Source organism: Pseudophryne corroboree, chromosome 8, assembly GCF_028390025.1.
Source record: "Pseudophryne corroboree isolate aPseCor3 chromosome 8, aPseCor3.hap2, whole genome shotgun sequence".
NCBI lineage: Eukaryota > Metazoa > Chordata > Amphibia > Anura > Myobatrachidae > Pseudophryne > Pseudophryne corroboree.
This window is the reverse complement of record NC_086451.1, coordinates 379,048,374-379,072,805: the sequence shown is the minus strand read 5'-3', so window position 1 is coordinate 379,072,805 and position 24,432 is coordinate 379,048,374. Positions and strand designations below refer to the sequence as shown.

Below are 24,432 nucleotides of genomic sequence, written 5' to 3'. Positions count from 1 at the left end.
TGGTAACTCATAAATGGTGTTTATTCTGCGCAGAGTGAAAATCAGCCATTTAGGAAATGACCTTCCTAAAATGGCCACTGCTCCCCCCCCTTCCACATCCATGAGGGTTACACAAAATGGTGGACAGGCCATGTGGTTAGTCCAAAATGGAGGACAAACCATGCGGCTTCCTTTGTCACAAAGAAATCACACCATACAAGCACCAGAAGTTATTTTAGGCCTGAGTTTAAAAAAAAAAAAACTATATCAAGGCTATGCAGCAACTTTTAAACCTACTTAACAGATAAACAATCCAATCTGAATCAAACACAATATGACTTATTTGAACCTTGTTTTGCAACAATAAAAATACATTTTAGCATCTTAAATATTATGAGAAACGCATTGTCCCTTGAAATTTCATATCATTGGCTTACTTACTTATAACACAATACATTAACGTGGATGTCATTTTCATCAGCTTCGCGATGCGTCCATCGGAGGCGGTCAATTACAGCCGCGTTTGTAATGTACAGTGCATCATTAAGACCCTGATATCCCGTAAGAGCCCTCATCTGTGAATGCCAAATTGTTTTCTCACAAATATTTAAAATGCCCCCTCTAATATATATTGTAAACGCCTGCACATCTTATTACCATGTGCCATGAATGTGCACTATACATAGCAAAACACTGCATCCCATAAAAGAAAACAATACACCCACACATTATCTGAGTTCCAAAGCTCATTGATGTATATATTTGTTATTAAAAGGATATGGATTCAATATATATTACAATGTACTGTATACCTATAATTACATGATTACAACTCACACAGTAAGCAGTTAATACATACAGTTATATACAGTTACATGCCAGCATACAATACCATTATCCTTAAGTTATATAAATTCGTCTTTCCATATCACTCTCTCTCTCTGTAAAGTAATGCTGGGACTCCATCTTCCTCTGAGACCAAAACAGGAACTACCCTCCTGTGTGGTCAGCAGTGTGTTATCTAGTTTGGGGGGAGGGGACTCTCTCTCATTCATGATGAGTCACTAGTTTCTTTGTATATGCTAATCAGGTTCAGCCTTGAAGACATCCAAAGGGCTGGCCTGAGTTTCCTGTCCACTACCTGTTTGGAATACCTATTGGCCCTCATTCCGAGTTGTTCGCTCGCAAGGCGATTTTAGCAGAGTTGCTCACGCTAAGCCGCCGCCTACTGGGAGTGAATCTTAGCATCTTAAAATTGCGAACGAAGTAATCTCAATATTGCGATTACACACCTCGTAGCAGTTTCTGAGTAGCTCCAGACTTACTCGGCATCTGCGATCAGTTCAGTGCTTGTCGTTCCTGGTTTGACGTCACAAACACTCCCAGCGTTCGCCCAGACACTCCTCCGTTTCTCCGGCCACTCCTGCGTTTTTCCCGGAAACGGTAGCGTTTTTTCCCACACGCCCATAAAACGGCCTGTTTCCGCCCAGTAACACCCATTTCCTGTCAATCACATTACGATCGCCAGAACGATGAAAAAGCCGTGAGTAAATTTACTAAGTGCAAAGCAAATTTACTTGGCGCAGTCGCAGTGCGAACATTGCGCATGCGCATTAAGCGGAAAATCGCTGCGATGCGAAGATTTTTACCGAGCGAACAACTCGGAATGAGGGCCATTGTTCTAATAAAAGTGATTTTAGCTTTTATACATTTAATCATAATTATCCGCTGCAATGTCCCACAACTTCGCAACAAGCATCAAATGAATCTACACATCAATCTGGTTGCTTCAATAGTAAACATGACTGGTCTATCTTGTTTCGTTCAAATAATACACATACATGACATTACTTCATTATATATAATTTTAAATCACCATGATGTCTGATGCTTGATATTATTATAATTATGTACTGTATGAGATAAGTGTCGAATCCATCTCTGTGGCATGTCCGTGTAAATGCGTGTGTTACCATATATTGCTGTGTTCGCTGCGCGTATTTGCAAGTATAGCGACTTATATGTGTGTAGTTTGTATGTTCTTTTTATGTAATATTTTTTACTTCAACAATATATATATATATATTTTACTACACTAGGTGCTTCATCGCGCCCTACGGGCGCTCTTCACACCGTCGTAGCCCCTGCACGGCTTTGCGTGGTTGAATATATGTATTATATGGAGTATTACCTGCATTCCTACTGTTGTTAGTGGTAAAGTATTGCGCAATGTAAGGGCAGCCAATGGTGAAGGGGGCGTCGCCTCTTGCGACGGCGTGAACAGCGCCTGCAGGGCACGATGTAGAGAATGTACCGGGTGTGCGGATGGGGTCAGGAGGTGCCGCTGGTGGTGGAAGAGCAGTTGCGGGGGTTGGGGTGGGTGGGGAATGGGGTCCGAGGGCAGTAGGAGAGGGGCGGGTGTGGGGGTGCCGAGGGTGGGGGAGGGGTGGGGAAGGTACGGGTGCGGGGGTTGCTGCGGTGTGGGGGAGGGTGTCTGTAGATGCTTCGGGTGGAGGGGGGTTGATAAGGGGGGTATGCGGATGGGTAAGGGGGTTGGGAGGTGCTGGGGGGTGCCGCGAATAGGGGAGGGGGTCCGGAGGCGTTGCGAATAGTGGAGGGGAGTGGGTGTGGCGGGTGGGGGAGGGGCAGGTGCAGGGCTGTTGGGGATGGGGGAGGGGTTCCGGGGCTGGTTGCGGGGGTGCGGTGGATGAGGGAGGGGGTCCGTAGGTGCTGCGGGTGGTGGAGGGGCAGGTGTGGGTGTGCGTGGATGCCACGGGTGGGAGAGGGGGGGTGCCGCAGTTGGGGTTGGGAGGTACCGTGTGTGGGGGAGGAGAATGGGTGCCGCAGGTGGGAGAGGGGCAGATGTCATTGTGTGGCGGATGGGGTCAGGAGGTGCCGCGGGTGGTGGAGGTGCAGTTGCGGGGGTTGGGGTGGGTGAGGAATGGGGTCCGAGGGCAGTAGGGGAGGGGCGGGTGTGGTGGTGGCGAGGGTGGGGGAGGGGTGCGTGGCGCGGGTGGGGAAGGTGCGGGTGTTGCTGCGGTGTGGGGGAGGGTGTCTGTAGATGCTTCGGGTGGAGGGGGGTTGATAATGGGGGGTACGCGTATGGGTGAGGGGGGTGGGAGGTGATGGGGGGTGCCGCGAATAGGGGAGGGGGTGCGGAGGCGGTGCGAATAGTGGAGGGGAGGGGGTGTGGTGGGTGGGGGAGGGGCAGGTGCTGGGCTGTTGGGGATGGGGGAGGGGTTCCGAAGGCGCTGCGGGTGGAGAAGGGGCTGGTTGCTGGGGTGCAGTGGATGGGGGAGGGGGTCCGTAGGTGCTGCGGGTGGTGGAGGGGCAGGTGTGGGGGTGCGTGGATGCCACGGGTGGGGGAGGGGGAGTGCTGCAGGTGGTGTGGGGGGGTGCTGCAGGTGGGAAAGAGAAGTATGGGTGGTGCAGGTGGGAGAGGGTCAGGTGCGGGGGTTGTTGCGGGTGGGGGACGGGGTCCTATACACACAGCATGCATTGCACATATGCACACACATACTGGTCTGTACAGCATGGACATATACAGACACAGCAAATGCACTCCTGTCCGCACTCACCACTTGTGCCTGTCCTGGGCCCCGGCATTCCCATGGCCTGTCACTTCCCCACACAGCTGCAGTATGCTCGACACCGCCGCCACCTCCTCCTCCGCTCCTCGGTGTCTCTATCCACAGAATGCCCTGAGAGAGTCACCTCCTCACACAGCAGCAGCAGCACGTTCGGCTCAGCCGCCGCTGCCTCCTCCGCTCCCCGGCGTCTCCGTCAGGTGGACAGGCATCCCCCGAGCCCGTCACTTCCCCACACAGCTGCAGCGTGCTCTGCTCCACCGCCACCTCCGGCCCCGATCCCCGGGTCACACAGCTGAGCAGTCCCCCGTGCAGCACGGTGCAGAGAGGGGCTGCGCCTGGAGAGCTGTGACCCGGGGCAGACAGCCGGACAGAGAGAGCGCTGTGCCTCAGTGTCCCATGGCTGCAGACATTCTGGGACACCAGAGAAAGTGAATCCTGGGCTGGGTGTTTCTTATCCCTCTCCTATATACAGTAAGTGGCCAGATCTGTGACTTTGGCCATCACTGTGACTCCGCCCAGCGTTAGAGGGCCAGGCACAGAGTCACAAGGCTATTATATATGAGATAATCTAAAACACTGATAAAGGCTAAAATGTATAGCTTACAAGAGCCAATGTTCTCTATATTAATAGCACTGTAAGAATGGTATCCGGTCTATAGGATGACAGTCAATAGGCTGACATGGATATGGTTGACGTGGTCAAAAGGTCGACAGGTTCGAATGGTCGACATGACAGTGGTCGACACAACATATGGTCACAACAAGTTTATTGGAATGTGTCATGACTAAGGTTTTTGTGAACCCGGTGCTAGCGAAGTCTGCGCGGGCGACTGGAGGACTACACGAATACCACCACTGACCTGGTTTTGGAAGTGTTGTGGACTCGGGGTCTCTTCCGGTGACTGGGAAGAGGAACCGCGGCAGAGATGGCCGAATCCAAGTTCTCCTCATGCAGGATGAGGTCGGCAGACAGGAAGCACGTGTGGGCGCTGAAGGTCTCCTGAAAGACAGAACTGGAAAGGCGCTGATGAATCAGTGAAGAATAACAGGTACAACTGTGCTAAAGGGCACGGGGTGCTTGGGGACACTGAGGTGCTTGGAGACACTGAGGTGCTTGGAGACACTGAGGTGCTTGGAGACACTGAGGTACTTGGAGACACTGAGGTACTTGGAGACACTGAGGTACGTAGAGGCACTGAGGTGCGTAGAGGCACTGAGGTGCGTAGAGGCACTGAGGTGCGTAGAGACACTGAGGTGCGTGAAGACACTGGGGTGCGTAGAGACACTGAGGTGCGTGAAGACACTGGGGTGCGTAGAGACACTGGGGTGCTGAGGCACGGAGGTGCTGGAAGCACGGAGGTACTGAGGCACGGAGGTGCTGAGGCACGGAGATGCTGAGTCACGGGGATGCTGGAAGCACGGAGGCACGGAGGTGCTGGAAGCACGGAGGTACTGAGGCACGGAGGTGCTGAGGCACGGAGATGCTGAGTCACGGAGGTGCTGGAAGCACGGAGGCACGGAGGTGCTGGAAGCACGGAGGTACTGAGGCACGGAGGTCCTGAGGCACGGAGGTACTGAGGCACGGAGATGCTGAGTCACGGAGGTGCTGGAAGCACGGAGGTACGGAGGTGCTGAAAGCACGGAGGTACGGAGGTGCTGAGGCACGGAGGTACTGAGGCACTGAGGTGCTGAGGCACGGAGGCACGGAGGTGTTGGAAGCACGGAGGTACTGAGGCACGGAGGTGCTGAGTCACGGAGGTGCTGGAAGCACGGAGGTACTGAGGCACGGAGGTGCTGAGGCACGGAGGTACTGAGGTGCTGAGGCACGGAGATGCTGAGTCACGGAGATGCTGGAAGCACGGAGGCACGGAGGTGTTGGAAGCACGGAAGTACTGAGCTCTGGAGATCCCAACTACAACAGTAGTAAAACTGAAACACGACAGCTGTGGTTTTCAGTGGAGAACATGGAATTCAGTACTGTGCCTTTAAGACGAAACATTGCAGCTGTGCCTTTACATTGAGACTCAGGGAAATGGTGAAATCAAATGGCAACACACAAGTAACCATACAGGAACAAGGGAACAGAGTTTCCACAGGAACTTAGGTACAATGGTTACCTTAAGGGAGCTCAGCATAAAGACTCTCACAAGGCTGTATGTGACACGAGGAACTGGCCCAGATTCCAACTCAGCCTCCTGATTTATACTTCCTGGTCCTTGATGATTGGTGGGCAGGATTAGGTGATGTCACTGTCATGTGACTACTCTAGCCAAGGCTGTGATGTAGAATGAGGCCTAGCAGGCCAAGAGAACACTGAAGCCTGGACTTCTGCAAAACACAGGATGCTTGCTTTTAGATTACTGAATTCAGCCTCACACAGGAGATCACCACAGGTGGAGCTGATTACCTCTCAGGCAGAGAACTCAGGAAACTCAGTGCTGACAAGCTGTTTAACTCCGTGAGTGAAAAGACACAGGATCCAGGACAGAAAGCAGGGGTAAGTCACCAAATATGAGAATTACAGTCAGGATTGTGACAGTATCCCCCTCTTCGAGGGTGGACTCCGGACACCCATCTAATCTTAGGGGAACTTGAGAAATTCATACAGAAGAATTTAGGACCTTCGTTGATGCCTCTTCTTCTTATGGGAACGTTTGGTTTTGACCAAGGACCGCGGGATCTCCTGTAAAGAAAAACCTTCCTTAGAAAACATGGGGGCTCCCAAGAAAGGAGTAGCATCATGGACTGGATCAAATTCAGAGTCTGAGTCCAAGTCTAATGGAAGATATGAATCTCCCATAGATACACAGTTTGCAGATGAAAATGAGGTGCACTGGAGATCTAAATTCTCTGGGCTAGGAGAGACTCCAACATGAGCAATTTTAATGGTCGGATTCTTACTGAAGGAGATTCTTAGATTATCCCTGGGAGGACAGCACAAACTTCCTTCTGCATTCCCTTTAGAGCCTGATTTCTTTACCGAGTCAGATTCCATAGGTTTAGGACCAAATTCTTTAACCACAGCATTACTAAAATTCTGTAAGTCATGGAACACAGGATCATTACTCTCAAAAAGCATGTTGGCCCACTCCAAAGCTCTTCCTCTGAATGCCAGGAACAGATATCGAGTAACGTTGGAAGGAGTTACTGCACCTGAAGGATCAGACTCCATCCGAGACAGAAATTGTTCAACCAAAGCGGCATATTGCAGTAAATCTCCATCGAAGTAAATAGGTGGTAAACCATCAGACGAAAGCTTAGAGGCTGAAACTGGAGAAATCTTTGACTGGACGAGTAGGACTGGATTGGATCCGGGGATGCTTGAATTGGCTGGAACCAAAGGAGACTGACCAGGCTGGTCCTGGAGTAACACTGGACCGGCTGGAACCGGAACGAACTGACCAGGCGGAGCCTGGAGTATTGCTGGACCGGCTGGAACCGGAACGGACTGGCCAAGCTGGGCCTGGAGTATTGCTGGACCGGCTGGAACCGGGACGGACTGAGTCCTTTCTTCACGGGGCTGAACCAAGGCAGGAGCCCCCACTTCACGGGGCTGGGCTGAGGCAAGAGCCCCCACTTCACGGGGCTGGGCTGAGGCAAGAGCCCCCACTTCACGGGGCTGGGCTGAGGCAAGAGCCCCCACTTCAAGGGGCTGGGGCAAGAGCCCCCACTTCAAGGGGCTGGGCTGAGGCAAGAGCCCCCACTTCACGGGGCTGGGCTGAGGCAAGAGACCTCTCTTCACGGGGCTGGTCTGCGCTCAGAAGGCTCTCTGGCTGGGCAGCGCTCTGAAGGCTCTCTGGCTGGGCAGCGCTCTGAAGGCTCTCTGGCTGGGCAGCGCTCTGAAGGCTCTCTGGCTGGGCAGCGCTCTGAAGGCTCTCTGGCTGGGCAGCGCTCTGAAGGCTCTCTGGCTGGGCAGCACTCTGTAGACCCTCTGGCTGGGCAGCACTCTGTAGACCCTCTGGCTGGGCAGCACTCTGTAGACCCTCTGGCTGGGCAGCACTCTGTAGACCCTCTGGCTGGGCAGCACTCTGTAGACCCTCTGGCTCTGGACCCTCGGATCCCCTTCCTGGGGCTGGACCCTCGGAACCCCCTCCTGGGGCTGGACCCTCTGAAGAACCCCCTCCTGGGGCTGTGCTCTCTGAAGAACCCCCTCCTGGGGCTGGACGCTCTGAACCCCTCACTGGGGCTGGACGCTCTGAACCCCTCACTGGGGCTGGACGCTCTGAACCCCTCACTGGGGCTGGACGCTCTGAAGAACCCCTCACTGGGGCTGGACACTCTGAAGAACCCCTTCTTGGGGCTGGACACTCTGAAGACGCCCCCCCTGGGGCTGAAGACACGGACGCCCCCCCTGGGGCTGGACACTCTGAAGACGCCCCTCCTGGGGCTAGACACTTTGAAGACGCCCCTCCTGGGGCTGGACACTCTGAAGACGCCCCTCCTGGGGCTGGACACTCTGAAGACGCCCCTCCTGGGGCTGGACACTCTGAAGACGCCCCTCCTGGGGCTGGACACTCTGAAGACGCCCCTCCTGGGGCTGGACACTCTGAAGACGCCCCTCCTGGGGCTGGACACTCTGAAGACGCCCCTCCTGGGGCTGGACACTCTGACTCCTCTGTGACTCTAAATGGCTTGAATATTCTTCTCTGGACACCCAACTTGGGATAAGGTCTTTTAATCACCGGACCCCAGTCTCTTTCCGAGTAGCCATCTTGATACCCCCGTCAGCAGTAGCAGGATCGGCTACTGTGGATGACTTGTAGACATGAGCACTGTGATACTGCGATTTGTCACCATTCCCTGGCTTGCGAAGAATGCAGTCTTTAACAAAATGACCAGAATTTCCACAGTAAAGACAGAGATGTAGCTCCTTACGCCGCTGACGTTCAGCTTCAGAGAGCTTGGGCCGTGGATAGCTCTGATGAAAAACTTTCCCTTGCGCAGAGGAAGAGACTCTATTAACTGGATGGGACAAAACAGGATCAACAACGTTGGTAGTATTCCTGAGGAGATCAGGCATCACAGAGAGAATACTAGGCAAAAGTTCTTGTAACTGTAGTAACATCTGGTAGAAAATCTGCAGTTGGTCAGGAGTCTTAGAGCAGAAGGTCATAGAATCTCTGGAGGACGAATTCCGCTGCAGACACTGTGCCAATCGATGCTGAGTCGACTCCAGACCTTCCAAGCGTCCTGCAATATTGCTTAGGAGGTCATGCGTCAGACTAACACTTTCGGCCGGGTCCATGTGGCCAGTTCCTACTGTCATGACTAAGGTTTTTGTGAACCCGGTGCTAGCGAAGTCTGCGCGGGCGACTGGAGGACTACACGAATACCACCACTGACCTGGTTTTGGAAGTGTTGTGGACTCGGGGTCTCTTCCGGTGACTGGGAAGAGGAACCGCGGCAGAGATGGCCGAATCCAAGTTCTCCTCATGCAGGATGAGGTCGGCAGACAGGAAGCACGTGTGGGCGCTGAAGGTCTCCTGAAAGACAGAACTGGAAAGGCGCTGATGAATCCGTGAAGAATAACAGGTACAACTGTGCTAAAGGGCACGGGGTGCTTGGGGACACTGAGGTGCTTGGAGACACTGAGGTGCTTGGAGACACTGAGGTGCTTGGAGACACTGAGGTGCTTGGAGACACTGAGGTACTTGGAGACACTGAGGTACTTGGAGACACTGAGGTGCGTAGAGGCACTGAGGTGCGTAGAGGCACTGAGGTGCGTAGAGGCACTGAGGTGCGTAGAGACACTGAGGTGCGTGAAGACACTGGGGTGCGTAGAGACACTGAGGTGCGTGAAGACACTGGGGTGCGTAGAGACACTGGGGTGCTGAGGCACGGAGGCACGGAGGTGCTGGAAGCACGGAGGTACTGAGGCACGGAGGTGCTGAGGCACGGAGGTGCTGAGGCACGGAGATGCTGAGTCACGGGGATGCTGGAAGCACGGAGGCACGGAGGTGCTGGAAGCACGGAGGTACTGAGGCACGGAGGTGCTGAGGCACGGAGATGCTGAGTCACGGAGGTGCTGGAAGCACGGAGGCACGGAGGTGCTGGAAGCACGGAGGTACTGAGGCACGGAGGTCCTGAGGCACGGAGGTACTGAGGTGCTGAGGCACGGAGATGCTGAGTCACGGAGGTGCTGGAAGCACGGAGGTACGGAGGTGCTGAAAGCACGGAGGTACGGAGGTACTGAGGCACTGAGGCACGGAGGTGTTGGAAGCACGGAGGTACTGAGGCACGGAGGTGCTGAGTCACGGAGGTGCTGGAAGCACGGAGGTACTGAGGCACGGAGGTGCTGAGGCACGGAGGTACTGAGGTGCTGAGGCACGGAGATGCTGAGTCACGGAGATGCTGGAAGCACGGAGGCACGGAGGTGTTGGAAGCACGGAAGTACTGAGCTCTGGAGATCCCAACTACAACAGTAGTAAAACTGAAACACGACAGCTGTGGTTTTCAGTGGAGAACATGGAATTCAGTACTGTGCCTTTAAGACGAAACATTGCAGCTGTGCCTTTACATTGAGACTCAGGGAAATGGTGAAATCAAATGGCAACACACAAGTAACCATACAGGAACAAGGGAACAGAGTTTCCACAGGAACTTAGGTACAATGGTTACCTTAAGGGAGCTCAGCATAAAGACTCTCACAAGGCTGTATGTGACACGAGGAACTGGCCCAGATTCCAACTCAGCCTCCTGATTTATACTTCCTGGTCCTTGATGATTGGTGGGCAGGATTAGGTGATGTCACTGTCATGTGACTACTCTAGCCAAGGCTGTGATGTAGAATGAGGCCTAGCAGGCCAAGAGAACACTGAAGCCTGGACTTCTGCAAAACACAGGATGCTTGCTTTTAGATTACTGAATTCAGCCTCACACAGGAGATCACCACAGGTGGAGCTGATTACCTCTCAGGCAGAGAACTCAGGAAACTCAGTGCTGACAAGCTGTTTAACTCCGTGAGTGAAAAGACACAGGATCCAGGACAGAAAGCAGGGGTAAGTCACCAAATATGAGAATTACAGTCAGGATTGTGACAGAATGTATTTCATTTTTACAACTTTTTCATACTTTGCCATCCACGTGGACTATGCCTGGGAAAAGTAATCTTGCCCGGAGCATGGCGAGCGAAGCGGTACACTAATTGGGGTTTAATGTGCTGAAACCTACAAATTGACACCCCAACAAACATAAAAATACTTGTGTCAACCTTTTTGTGTGTCGACCATCCACACGGCAAACTTTTTGCTTGTGTCTACCTTTTACCTATGTCGACCTTGTGCATTTTGATCATGGTGTCGACCTAGACGCTGTCACCCTTTTTACTGTCGTACTATTATACCATAACCCAGTGGTTCTCAAACTGTGTGCCGTGGCACCCTGTGGTACTTCAGTACACTTGCAGGCAGAGCCGGCGGAACCCGCTCAGCAAAGGGATGCAGTGCAGGGAGGCACCAGGCAGGAGGGGCGCTCTCCCTGCTCAGCATCCCTGTGCTGTGCGCTGTTCCTGCCGGCTGCCATTGCGCCTATCACTGTACAAGCAGCGGCAGCCAGCATCGCGGCTCTTCCAGTCCCCACTCCAGCCACGCCGTGGATGTCATCTCCTCCCGTCCTGTGTCAGTGCACCCCATCTCCATGGACGGAGCCATCTCATCACCTGCCAGGACTCAGGAACAACAGAGAGACTGCCGGGACCAGTACAGAGGAACTAAGTGAGTTTTCTTTTTATGTGTGATTGTCTATCTATCTATGTGTCTATCTATCTACGTGTCTATCTATTGCCCCCTGCACACTTGGTGATCCGCCGCCGAGCTGCCCGTCACTCCCCGTTACTCGGCTCCATAGCAGTGCATGCTAATATGGACGAGATTGTCCATATGTGTCTATCTATTATGTGTCTTTCTACGTGTCTATCTGTCTATATCTATGTGTCTATCTATCTATGTCTATCTATCTATCATCTATCTATCTAGGGGCGGAACTGCCGGAGACAACGCAACCCAGAGTGAGGAGCCGGTAATGTAAGGGGGTCATGGCTAAATCGGAAAGCACCAGGAACACGTAGATGTCCCTTATACATAGGCGCTGCCTGGCTGAGTAGCCCAGGGTCCAGAGGCTGTACACGTGGCCTGCACTGAGCTGGTGTCCCTTCTCCCGGCTGTCGACGTCTGGTTTCCTGCTTTCTCCATGCTGTGGTGCGGCTGCATCACTCACTCAGAGTGCCGCTGAAGTTCCTGTGTGAGGCAGTTACCCTTCCTTGCTGCCAACGCTTTCCAGCTGTATAGTAGCTGGAGACCCGGGGGATCGTGCTGCACAGTGAGGAGCCGGCCGGGACACCATGCAGGTGAGCAGTGTGGGGCTTTTACTGTCTGGGGAATGTGCACGGGAATACAGTCTGCAGTGTTAAGTGCAAGCCCTACTGGGGGCGGAGGGGGGGACACAAAATTCGGTGCGCACTGTACCTTTATTAAGTATGGGAGGGAGGGCGCAAATTTATAGTTTGCAGGGGGGCGCCAAACACCCTTGCACTAGGCCCTGGGTTGGTGGTCCAGTACCAATTCAAATTATTTATGGGCACTGTAATAAGCAAAACCAGTGCTGGTAAAATATGTGGGCAAGCAGAAGCAAATCTTGTACCTCACCACACCGTTGACCCTAAGGATGACATATAAACACAATTTACTTAACTTAGTTTCTCTTACGTCCTAGAGGATGCTGGGGTCCATTTTAGTACCATGGGGTATAGACAGTTCCGCAGGAGCCTTCGGCACGTTAAGACTTTTCAACAGTGTGAACTGGCTCCTCCCTCTATGCCCCTCCTCCAGACCTCAGTTTAGAAAATGTGCCCGGGAGACTGGATGCACACTAGTGGAGCTCTACAGAGCTTTGCTGGAAAAAGACTTTCTTAGGAAGGGGGGGGGGGGGGGGAGTAGGAACCAACTTCTCAATTAGTTAATGGTTCTGCTTCCGCTGACAGGACACCATTAGCTCCTGAAGGGTACTGAACACAGCCTAAGCCTGGCCAGCGTTCACTCCCACAGCACTGCCGCCACCCCCTAACAGAGCCAGAAGTCAGAAGGCTGGTGAGTATATTACCGGAGTCCTGCAGAGAGGGGATTCTTCTGGTCATCGTTGGCGGCTTACAGGTACACGCGCAGTGGCAGGACGCTACGCGCCATGTCTCTCAGCACAAGGGTGCAGAGCGCAGGGAGGGGGCGCGCACTGAGGGCATGTTTTAAAACCTTACTCTCACTGGCAAAAAGGGTACATACATGTGCAGCCGCTGATGTGCCATCCCCAGCCAGTATAAATATTACATTGCTGAGGCTGAAGGGTGGGGCTTCTTCTCAGACTTGCCAGAACACTCACTGGGTGCCATTTTCTCCTGCAGAAACTCCAGTGTGAAGCTCCTGAACGCCGTTTCTCCTCATGACAACGCTGATACAAGTACAGGGTGTTATAGAAGGGGCAGAGAGTGTTCATTATAATTAGGTCTGTGGGCCTATTATTGGTATATGCGCTGTAAGTGGGTAATATTTCCACAATTCACAATAAGGCGCAGTGTGTGGACTGGCAAATCCCTCTGTGTCTCTCTGATAGACTTTAGTGTGAGTCTGTCCCCAATAGCTCCCCTGTGTGATAGGGGTGTGTGTGTGTACAAGTGTGTAACATGTCAGACATTGGGGAGGGTTCTTCCCAGGAAGAACCTATTTTAGATATACAAGAAGGTAATGTGGTAGCCCTTCCCTCTCAGAAGGAGCAAGAGTGGGTGAGAATGTTGCAAAAGAATATGTCAATGCTTGCAAAGAAATTCTCTGAGTCTGAAAAACAGACTAAATATTGGAGGCAGTCTGTGGAGGATGCACTGTTTACTGACCTCTCCATATCATCCACTCGGGTCCCATCCAGTTCCCAGAATAGGTCTCTGGCCCAGATAATGCAAGGGGACACAGACACAGATTCCGACTCTGATGTCGACACTGGGGATTTGAGAGGGGTAGACCCCAAATTAGCCAAAAGCATACAGTGTATGATAGTTGCTATAAAGGAAGTGTTGGAGTTTCCTGAAACAACACTGGTCCCTGAGGATAAGGATTATTTTAAATTAAATAAAAAGCAGGTTGTGATTTTTCCTCCTTCAAAGGATTTGAATGCGTTCTTTGAAGAATCCTGGGCTAACCAAGAGAAGAAATTTACCCTTCCCAGAAGGATACGTGTAGCGTATCCTTTCCCTGAGGAAGACAGGCACAAATGGGAGACACCCCCAATGATAGACACCTCAGTTTCTCGGCTAAGAAAATAGTTTTGCCTGCCCCTGGTTCAGCCTCTTTAAAAGATCCAGCTGACCGTAAATTAGAAACAACCCTAAAATCCATATATACGGCTAACGGAACGGTGCTCAGGCCCACCATTGCTTGTGCGTGGGTAGGCAACGCTGTGGAAAAATGGTCTGACAACTTGCTTGTTAACATAGACACAGTTGACAAGGATTAAATAGTCCTAATTCTCTGCCATATCAAAGATGCTGCAGGTTACTTAGTTGAAGCTATGAAGGATATTGGGTTGCTGAGTTCAAGATCCTCCGCTATGGTGATTTCAGCCCGCAGGGTGCTGTGGATCCGCCAATGGAATGCTGATGCAGAATAAAAAAAGAATATTGAGTCGCTTCCTTACAATGGAGAAGCCCTCTTTGGAGACCAGCTGGATGCCATGATTTCAACAACTACATCAGGCAAGTCAGCATTTCTGCCTTCCGCAGCTGCTCCACCTAGGAAAAGATTTCATTCTCATACGATGCAATCCTTTCGGCCCAACAAGTCCGAAAAGGCAAAGGGTACCCCCTTCTTCGCAGGAAGAGGTCGAGGAAGAGGTAAAAAATCTACAACACCATCAGGCTCGCAGGAGCAGAAGTCAACAGCTACTTCTGCTAAAACCTCAGCATGACGCTGGGGCTCCCCTGCGGGAGTACGATCGGGTGGGGGCACGTCTACTGTCTTTCAGCCAGGTCTGGGTTCACTCAGATCTGGATCCTTGGGTATTGCAGATAGTATCCCAAGGGTACAAATTGGAATTTCAGGACCTTCCCCATGCCGATTTTTCAAATCAGCCTTACCAGCTTCTGTTCAGCAAAAGTGCTGAACGCAATACAGAAATTATGTCAAGACAATGTAATTTCCTTAGTTCCTGTGTCACAACAGGAAAAAGGGTTTTATTCAAGCCTGTTTGTAGTACCGAAACCGTATGGCTCGGTCAGACCGATTTTAAACCTAAAGACTCTGAACCTTTATTTGAAAAGGTTCAAATTCAAGATGGAATCCCTGAGAGCGGTGATCTCCAGCTTGGAGGAAAAGGAATTTCTGGTATCGATGGACATCAAAGATGCTTATTTACATGTTCCCATCTACCCGCCACATCAGGCATACCTGAGGTTTGCGGTGCAGGACTGCCACTACCAGTTCCAAACATTGCCTTTCGGGCTCTCCATAGCTCCGAGAATATTCACCAAGGTGATGGCGGAGATGATGGTTCTTCTTCGCAAGAAAGGAGACAAAGTCATCCCATACTTGGACGATCTCCTCATAAAAGCGAGATCCAGGGAGAAACTAGTGCAGAACCTTGCACTTTCCCTGACGGTGCTTCAACAGCACGGTTGGATCATAAACCTTCCAAAATCACAATTGGAACCCACAAGGAGGTTATCATTTCTGGGAATGATATTGGACACGGAAGCACAGAAAGTATTCCTACCAGTGGAAAAGGCTCTGGAAATCCAGAGGATGGTCAAACAAGTTTTAAAACCAGCACGCGTATCGATTCATCAGTGCATCCGCCTGCTGGGGAAGATGGTAGTGGCCTACGAGGCTCTACAATTTGGCAGATTCCACGCCCGGGTGTTCCAATGGGACCTACTGGACAAGTGGTCCGGATTGCACCTACACATGCACCGGAGGATAATCATGTCAATAAAAGCCAGTATTTCACTCTTGTGGTGGCTTCAAAGTTCTCACCTCCTGGAGGGACGCAGGTTCGGGATTCAGACATGGATCCTGGTGACCACAGATGCAAGCCTCCGAGGTTGGGGAGCAGTCACGCAAGGGGAAAGCTTCCAAGGACGATGGTCAAGTCAAGAAGTACTCCTTCACATAAACATTCTGGAATTGAGAGCTGTGTACAACAGCCTTCATCAAGCGGCACACCTTCTTCAAGGTCGTTCCATACAGATCCAGTTAGACAATGTAACGGCAGTAGCTTACATAAACCGCCAGGGCGGAACAAAATGCAGAGCGGCAATGGCAGAGGTGACAAAGATACTCCTCTGGGCAGAAAAACATGCAAAAACTCTGTCTGCAATTTTCATTCTGGGAGTGGACAACTGGGAAGCAGACTTCCTCAGCAGACACGATCTCCATCTAGGAGAATGGGGCCTCCACCCAGAAGTCTTTGCAGAGGTAGCAGATCGTTGGGGCGTTCCTCAAGTAGATATGATGGCATCACATCTCAACAAGAAGCTTCAAAAATATTGTTCCGGGTCAAGAGACCCACAAGCAATAGCAGTGGATGCACTGGTGACCCAGTGGGTGTTTTCAGTCGGTGTATCTGTTCCCTCCACTTCCACTAATACCAAAAGTTCTCAAGATCATCAGAAGAACAAGGGTTCGAGCAATTCTCATTGCTCCAGACTGGCCAAGGAGGGCTTGGTATCCAGATCTTCAGGAGTTATTACTGGAACATCCTCAGCCTCTTCCTCTTCGCGAGGACCTGCTTCAGCAGGGGCCGTTTGTTTATCAAGACTTACCGCGGCTGCGTTTGACGGCATGGCTGTTGAGCGCCAGATCCTAGCCTGTAAGGGTATTCCCAATGAAGTCATTCCCACACTTATTCTGGCCAGGAAAGGGGTAACGTCCAAACATTACCATCGTATTTGGAGAAAATATGTATCTTGGTGTGAATCCAAGAAGTCTCCTGTGGTGGAGTTTAAATTAGGACGTCTTCTCCTATTTCTACAGGCGGGAGTGGATGCTGGCTTGAGATTAGGGTCTATCAAGGTCCAAATTTCGGCCTTGTCCATTTTCTTTCAGAAGCAGTTGGCTTACCTTCCTGAGGTCCAGACGTTCGTGAAGGGGGTTCTGCACATCCAACCTCCCTTTGTGCCTCCTGCGGCGCCATGAGATCTTAATGTGGTGTTGCAGTTCCTTAAATCGGACTGGTTTGAGCCTCTACAAGAGGTAGAGTTGAAGTTTCTCACTTGGAAAGTGGTCATGCTGTTGGCCTTGGTCTCAGGCAGACGAGTGTCTGAATTAGGGGCTCTGTCACACAAGAGTCCTTATTTGATTTTTCATGAAGATAGAGCTGAACTGCGGACACGTCAGCATTTTCTTCCAAAGGTTGTGTCTTATTTCCATATCAACCAACCTGTGATGGTGCCAGTGGCTTCTGACACCTCAGCCGTTTCAAAAGTCCTTGGATGTCGTCAGAGCATTGAGGACTTATGTTGCAAGAACGGCTCGGATAAGGAAAACAGAATCTTTGTTTGTCCTCTATGACCCCAACAAGATTGGGGGTCCTAGCTTCTAGGCAGACTATTGCGCGCTGGATCGGAGGTACCATTCAGCACGCTTATTCCACGGCAGGATTGCCGTTACCGAGTTCGGCAAAGGCCCACTCTACAAGGAAAGTGGGTTCTTCCTGGGCGGCTGCCCGGGGTGTCTCTTGCAAATTTGCCGAGCAGCCACTTGGTCAGGGGCAAACACATTTGCTAAGTTTTACAGGTTTGACACCTTGGCTGCGGACGACCTTCAGTTTGGTCAGTCAGTTCTACAGGAACATTAGCACTCCCGCCCCCCCGTACTGGGAGCTTTGTAACATCCCCATGGTACTAAAATGGACCCCAGCATCCTCTAAGACGTAAGAGAAAATAGGATTTTAATTACCTACCGGTAAATCCTTTTCTCGTAGTCCGTAAAGGATGCTGGGCGCCGCCCAGTGCTAATTTTTCCTGCAGAATTACCTTTTATCTTTTTACACAGGTTCTCATGTGTTAAGATGTTCACAGCTGTTGCTGTTGCATTATGCATGCACGTTAGCATGGGTTATGTTGAAAGCCATGTTAGGCGGCATGTTTTGTATGGTGTGAGTTGGTGTGAATCTCGCCACTAGTTTAATGTAAATTCTTGGGTTATGTTGAAAGCCATGTTAGGCGGCATGTTTTGTATGGTGTGAGTTGGTGTGAATCTCGCCACTAGTTTAATGTAAATTCTTCTCTCGAAGTTGTCCGTCTCCTCGGGTACAGTTCCTATACTGAGGTCTAGAGGAGGGGCATAGAGGGAGGATCCAGTTCACACTGTTGAAAAGTCTTAAAGTGCCGAAGGCTCTTGCGGAACCGTCTATACCCCATGTTACTAAAATGGACCCCAGCATCCTCTACGGGCTATGAGAAAAGGATTTACCGGTAGGTAATTAAAATCCTATTATTTCTTTCCAAATTTCTCAATAAGAAACTTTTGGCCTAGGGGAGTCTTGAAAAAAATTCTGATGCTCTAGGGCACCGTGATTCAAAAAAGTTTGGGAACCACTGCCATAACCTGAAGAATGACTCACAGTCACCACCTTCTGAGCAAACACAGAACTGCCTGCAGCAAATTTTTTGTTCAATTCTCAATATTCCAGGCAGAATACATTCTCTAAACCTCATTGTAAAACCGATTTCAATTATAAGTTAAACCAATGGGAAAAAAAGTAGGCAACGATTACTGAAACAATATAGTTTATATCTTTATTCATCACTCACACAATTTATATAAATACACACACTTAAGAGAAAACTCATAAATGTCATTAATTGCTATACACATATATATTCACTTCCTTCCAGATATGTACATTAATATATACAATATGCATATATACATAACCTTAGAAATAACAAAACATAAATAAAATATATTACATCTATGTTTTATATATCTATATATATCTATATATAAACAGATACATCCATTTATATAGATATTTTTAAAAACCTATACGAGGGGGTACCCCAAAGAAACAGAAATTGTGTTCTAGAGGGCGGGATGCTTGTAGTACGGGCTTCCGCCGCTAGGTGAATGTTTGTGGAACCCTTCTGAGACAGTATCCCCGCTGAAGTTGCAGGGTATGGTTGTATTTGACTGCAGTGAATGCAGTCAAACGCTACCTTCCCCAGCAACATCAGCAGAGATACTGGCTCAGAAGGGTTCTACAAACATTCGAACTACATGCATCCCGCCCTCTAGAACACGATTCCTGTTTCTTTTGGGTACCCCTTCGAATGTTGTGTGCATATATATTATGGAAAATGGCAATGAGATTTAATTGTGTCATAAAAACAAAATTCTGGGGGAGTTATTTTAGTGATATGCTTCCAAATCAGTGACTCGGAATGTTGGAGACTGTCAAAGAAATATGGCAGTATGCAGTGAGTAACCTCAAAAGAATTTATGCGTAAGTGAGGCTGTCTTGGCATTCAAGGTGAAAAATATTGCAATGTGCCCCCTAAAAAACATGAAAATCAGGTATGGTTCCACTTTAAATCCTCTAAAACAGTGCAATAGGAACCAACATTAAAAATGCCACCTGAGCATCAATGCTAAGAGTCTATAATGATCTCGGAAGTGATCAAATAAAGTCTACATTTATTTTCAAGTGTGTGTTTTTCACTTAACAGAGGAAAATAAACTAAAATGTACAATAACCTGTGTGTAAGGCTCATTCGTGCATGTGCTCCCCAATCTGCAGGGTGCATAAGATTAGGAGTGTCCGCCACTGATGAACTGCAGCTACCAAGATGCTTGACTTCTGGATGACAAAGCATCATCGTTGGAGTTGTAGCTCAGACATCGCTGAAATTCTCATGCATCCACACCCCTAAAGTACTATTACTTAGACAGACATACAAAGAACACAAGTGAAGTGCAAAATCAGTCTGTCACTGTCATTAGATGTTAGTTGGTCAGTGGCAGAACTACAGGAGATAATGGAGGTGATTGGTCGCCTCCGGGCATCATGTCAGACGGGGCACCTCCTGCACTGCCCCAGCTTCCTCATTACGAACCCAACTCCTGGCACACTAAATTCTCCTTGCAGCATGGCGGACATGGTGTAACAACGTCTAAGATGCCAACAGAAAGATAGAACAGAAGTTCTCTTTTTTGGTACTGTTAGTGAAAGCTTTTGATGTGGAGGCACCAGTCTTCTTGCATCTTGTAACACAGAAACATTTTCTCTTATGAAATGGGTGGTTATTGAGGGGCATCAGCATACTCTTCAGGGCATTACGATTTGGAACAAATACAGTAATAAAATAAGTCTGTGTATTAACAAACAGAGCGGTAAGAATACCCAACTCACAAGCTTACAGTCTATAGGGAAATAGGAGTTTGGTACTCCAGATTAAAAGGCTAATTCAGAGTTTATCGTAGATGTGCTAAATTCAGCACATCTACGATCATTTACTCTGACATTAAGGGGGGACGCCCAGCACGGGGCTAGTCAGCCCCGCATGTCAGGCCCCCCCACCCCAAGTACAAAAGCAGCGCACAGTGGCAATGCTTTTGTACTTGACAAGAAGCTCCCTACCTGCGCAGCTCCTGCACGCTGGCAGAGAGCTACTTGACGCTCTCCGGGTCGCAATGCCTGCGTTGCCCAGACCGAGACCCCCAAAACGGCGGCCACTGCGGAGCCGGCGCATGCACAGTTCAGACCTGATTGCCCGCTATGCGAAAACGCACAGCAGTGACCATGTCTGAATTAGCGCCTAAGTGCCACAGATTGCATATTGGTCCAGCCAGATTGCAATGGGAACAGTGTTCATAAAAACATACTGGTGTGGGGGTCAGCAGGGTATGTCAGTGTAACAGGACTATAAATACAAGCTTAGACAGTACTGCACAGAGTGATGGTAGAATGGCCAAAGGAGGGTAAGAAGACAGCTTGGAAATGGTATCTGGCCTTTAGGTCGACACTCATTAGGATGAAAACTATTAGTCGACATACATTAGGTTGACATGGTCACTAGGTTGACATGACAAAGGTCGACATTAGTTTTTCACATTTTCTTTTAATTTTTTGAACTCTTTCATACTTTACGATCCACGTGGACTGCGATTGGGAATAGTAACCTCGCCCAAAGCATTGTGAGCGAAGTGAGCCATGCGAGGGGACACGGTGCACTAATTGGGGTTCCCGGTCACTTTATGAGGAAAACAACACCAAAAAAAACCTCACGTAGACCTTTTTCCATGTCGACCTAATGACTGTGTCGACCTAGTCACTGTCAACCAATAGTGGTTGACCTAATGACTGGCGACCCAACGATCCAGACCCCTTAGAAATTTGATAAACTTGCCTAACGGTGAATTTTCAGCCAGTACTTCCAGGTTTGGAGGCTAGGGAGATGTCCTCTATAAAGGGAGAAAATATCAGACACATGTCTAGTAACTGGGAAGGGGAGCAGGTAATGAGTTTGGATAAGAGGTGCAAAGTGCTGGCAGAATGTAGCAGCTGGTGAAGAACATTTGAAGAAGGATATCAGTCTAGCTGCTGCATTTAAATTGGACCAACTGGGTGAAAGTCTGGTTAGGGGAGACCAATAAGGTGAATGCTTGATAAGTGCATCCATGAAAGACTTTGGGGTATATTCAATTGAAGTCGAAAGCTGCCATCTGTTGAAAAGACGGCAGTTTTCGACTTTTTAAGGTCGAATCGTGATTCAACTTATTCAATATAACCCCAAATTTTTCGACAAGTCGATGAATTCGACTTGTCGAAAAGCACGTGGATCGGCGGAATAGCTGCCAATCCACGTGCTTGTGTCGAAAACGGGGCGTTTTGACCCCCTTTTCGACCATCTCACTTCGACTTTAAAAAAAGTCGAGTGAGATGGGGAGAGCAGCGCCGGAGATGGGGAGAGGCGGGGAAGGGGTGAGCAGCGCTGGAGGATGTCACAGCCGCTGCTCATAGTAGCGTCCACCCGGCTCCAGCAAGCAAGACCTCGCTTGCTGGAGCCGGGTGGTCGCTGCCGTGAGCGGCGGCTGTGAGAGAGGGGGAGATGGGGAGTGGCGGCTGTGAGAGGGGGGACGGGGAGCGGCGGCTGTAAGAGAAGATGGACAGGGAGAGGGGATACGGGGAGCGGCGGCTGTGACGGGGGGGGGGGGGGGGCGGGGAGCGGCGGCTGTGAGAGAGGAGGGACTGGAAGGGGGGGGGGGGAAGCCGCGGGCAGACGGGGGAGAGTAACGAAACAGCAGCGGCTATATACCCGCTGCTGTAGCACTACTCTCCCTCGTCTGCCCGCGGCTCTCCCCCGTCTCCCCTGCCGCATCTCAATTCGACTTTTTTAAAAGTCGAATTGAGATGTCCATTGAATAGTGCTAAACGTCCTAAACATTCATAAAATGTAACCAGTTTGTCCCAACGCGGACACTGGTGCCTGAGTCCAATATGCACCCGCCATGCATGGAAGACCCAGCCCATTACCTGTGATGCCTCACATGGCATCTGTGGGCACAGATCTATACATACTGTATGTGTAAATCATTTTGGCCAAAAATATAGAGAAATAATAAAATTATTTATAATAAGCCAGATTCCAGTTATGGACTAAAATATTATGCATATCCATAACATCAGATATAATAAACTGGTGGGTAAATCAGAGTTTGTTGCCTTATATGTAAACATATCTTTATAAAGGCATTGTATTTTCACAGTTTATTAGTGTAAAGAACAAACGATAGAAGTACAGTCTGTATTTAGATGTTAGTTAAGATATGTTATCACAATGCTGAATTATGTGTTTGATGTTGATATTGATATATAGAGTGTGTATTTGCAACTGTGTAGACCTGTTAAAGTAAAAAAAATAACAATTATGTTAAAAAAAATTTTTTTAACAGTTCTTCCTACGCAGATTAGGATTCTAGGTCATCTCAGATATGAATTCCCACAGTTTGTCCGTATACCTTTAAGGTGCATGTTTTGCCTACACACAAAGGGCAGCCATTTTGTGGGATGAACCAGTTATAATGAAAAGGCAGCAAAATGACCATCATTGTGTATCTGTGACATGTGCACTGTAAAGGGTGGTCTTCAGTTTGCCGGCGCACAGTATACCGGCGCCGGAATCCTGATAGCCGGCATACCGACCCCTTTTCTCCCTCTTGGGGGTCCACGGCCCCCCTGGAGGGAGAATAAATAGCGTGGTGCGCGTACCGCACCACTGTGCCCGCAGCGTGGCAAGTGCAGCGAGCCCGCAAGGGGCTCATTTGCGCTCGCCCAGCTGTCGAGCGCAAATGAGCTCAACGGCTGGGCGCTCGAATTATGCTGAAATACTGAGTGACAGACGTCATACATTTCGTATCAGTGTAACGCAGGATACATAATGTAAACCTGATTGTTGCGATTTAGGGCTATCAGATGGCTTGAGAGACATAAACTTAGTTTTTCCTAAACTCTTCTTTGTACTTCTCTGAAAGTAGTCTCTCAGACATCATCTACTTCAAGGTCCAAGTGCTCACGTGCAGGAGGTATCCAACCCAGGAAGAGTTGGGCTTAGGTACCTGTAAGAAACACATTGAAAGAGTGACACATAGACATGCCAGTTGCTGGAGGACCACCATGCCTAAAACACAAATTCACTTATATGTGGGTCCTACAGACACTTAAAAGAATGAAACATATTAAAGACAATTTAGTGATTGTAGGGGAGATATTTTTTCCTATGCATAGCACAATTCCTGTGTTCCAGTCTAATGAAGAACACAGACAATGGGGGAAATGTAATAGGGTCTGAGTTTGCAGAGATTCGGGATGTCGGCCAAGATTGCCCGTATTTTTAAAGCAGCATACAACCAGGTTGGTTTTGCCTTATAAATGATTGCCACTTTAAAAAATATATTACATTTTCTGCAATGACTCTCTCTGATTTTGATTTGGCTAATTATAGAAAATGTATGGATTTCACTAAAGTTTGTTTTACAGTTTCTACAATCTTGAATTAATTTTGATTATTTGTATCTCCAAACACAAAAATGCAGATTACCCACACATGGTCTGATTGTGGCCATACCAGATGGGGGCATAACTATAGTGGGTGCAGGATGTGCCATTGCCTTGAGGCCTGCAGGCTTATAGAGTCCGCTGGCACTTTCCCTGTTCCCTGCTCACAAAGACACAGAGCTGTCTTAAGGGGTGGGGGGGGGGGGGGGGGGGGGTGGAGGCACGCATGGGCTCCCCACTCTCATGGCGGGGTAATAAGATTAGCCACATCCACTTCACACAGTGCCGGGATGGGATGGCCTAGCCTGCTCTCCACTCACTGCAGTATCCCTAGCCTCCATCTGGCACTTGCCCCAGTCCTATGTATTTCAGAGGGGAACCTGCAGTCAGCGGGAGTCAGGGCTGTCACTGGGAACTACACATTGTTTCCTCCTTCATTAATGCCCTATTTCTGCATGGGTCGTCTGAACATAGATCGTGGGTGTTCAAGGTGAAAGTGGTAATGTGCATAATATGAACTCTGTAGCACTATGTAGCATGAAATTGACGGGCGGCACTACAATGTGGCATATCATGAACTAGGGGCTCTGATTTTTTTAAATTATGTAAATCGGACACTGAAATGGGGCATGATGTGAACTGGGGGCATTACAATGTTCATAATGTGAACTGATGTGAACTGGGGGCACTAGAATGTGGTATGATATGATCAGGGGGGCACTATAATGTGCATAATGTGAACTAAGGGCACTAGAATGTGGTATAATATGATCTGGGGGGCACTATAATGTGCATAATGTGAACTAAGGGCACTAGAATGTGGTATAATATG

At 49.6% G+C, this 24,432-nt stretch overlaps 1 protein-coding gene across 4 annotated transcripts in view; it reads right to left on the bottom strand.

Moving 5' to 3' along the window:
• Positions 1–21,914: 21,914 nt before the first annotated feature.
• Positions 21,915–24,432, bottom strand: part of DMPK (DM1 protein kinase) — a 61,685-nt gene continuing 59,167 nt past the window's right edge. For 2 of the 4 annotated variants that reach the window (XM_063937607.1, XM_063937610.1), the window contains one exon: positions 21,915–23,161. In XM_063937607.1, the coding sequence (XP_063793677.1) occupies positions 23,096–23,161 (66 nt within the window). In that variant the 3' untranslated portion in view covers positions 21,915–23,095. The remainder of the gene's footprint in view (positions 23,162–24,432) is intronic. The other 2 variants (XM_063937608.1, XM_063937609.1) reach the window with 2 other exon arrangements.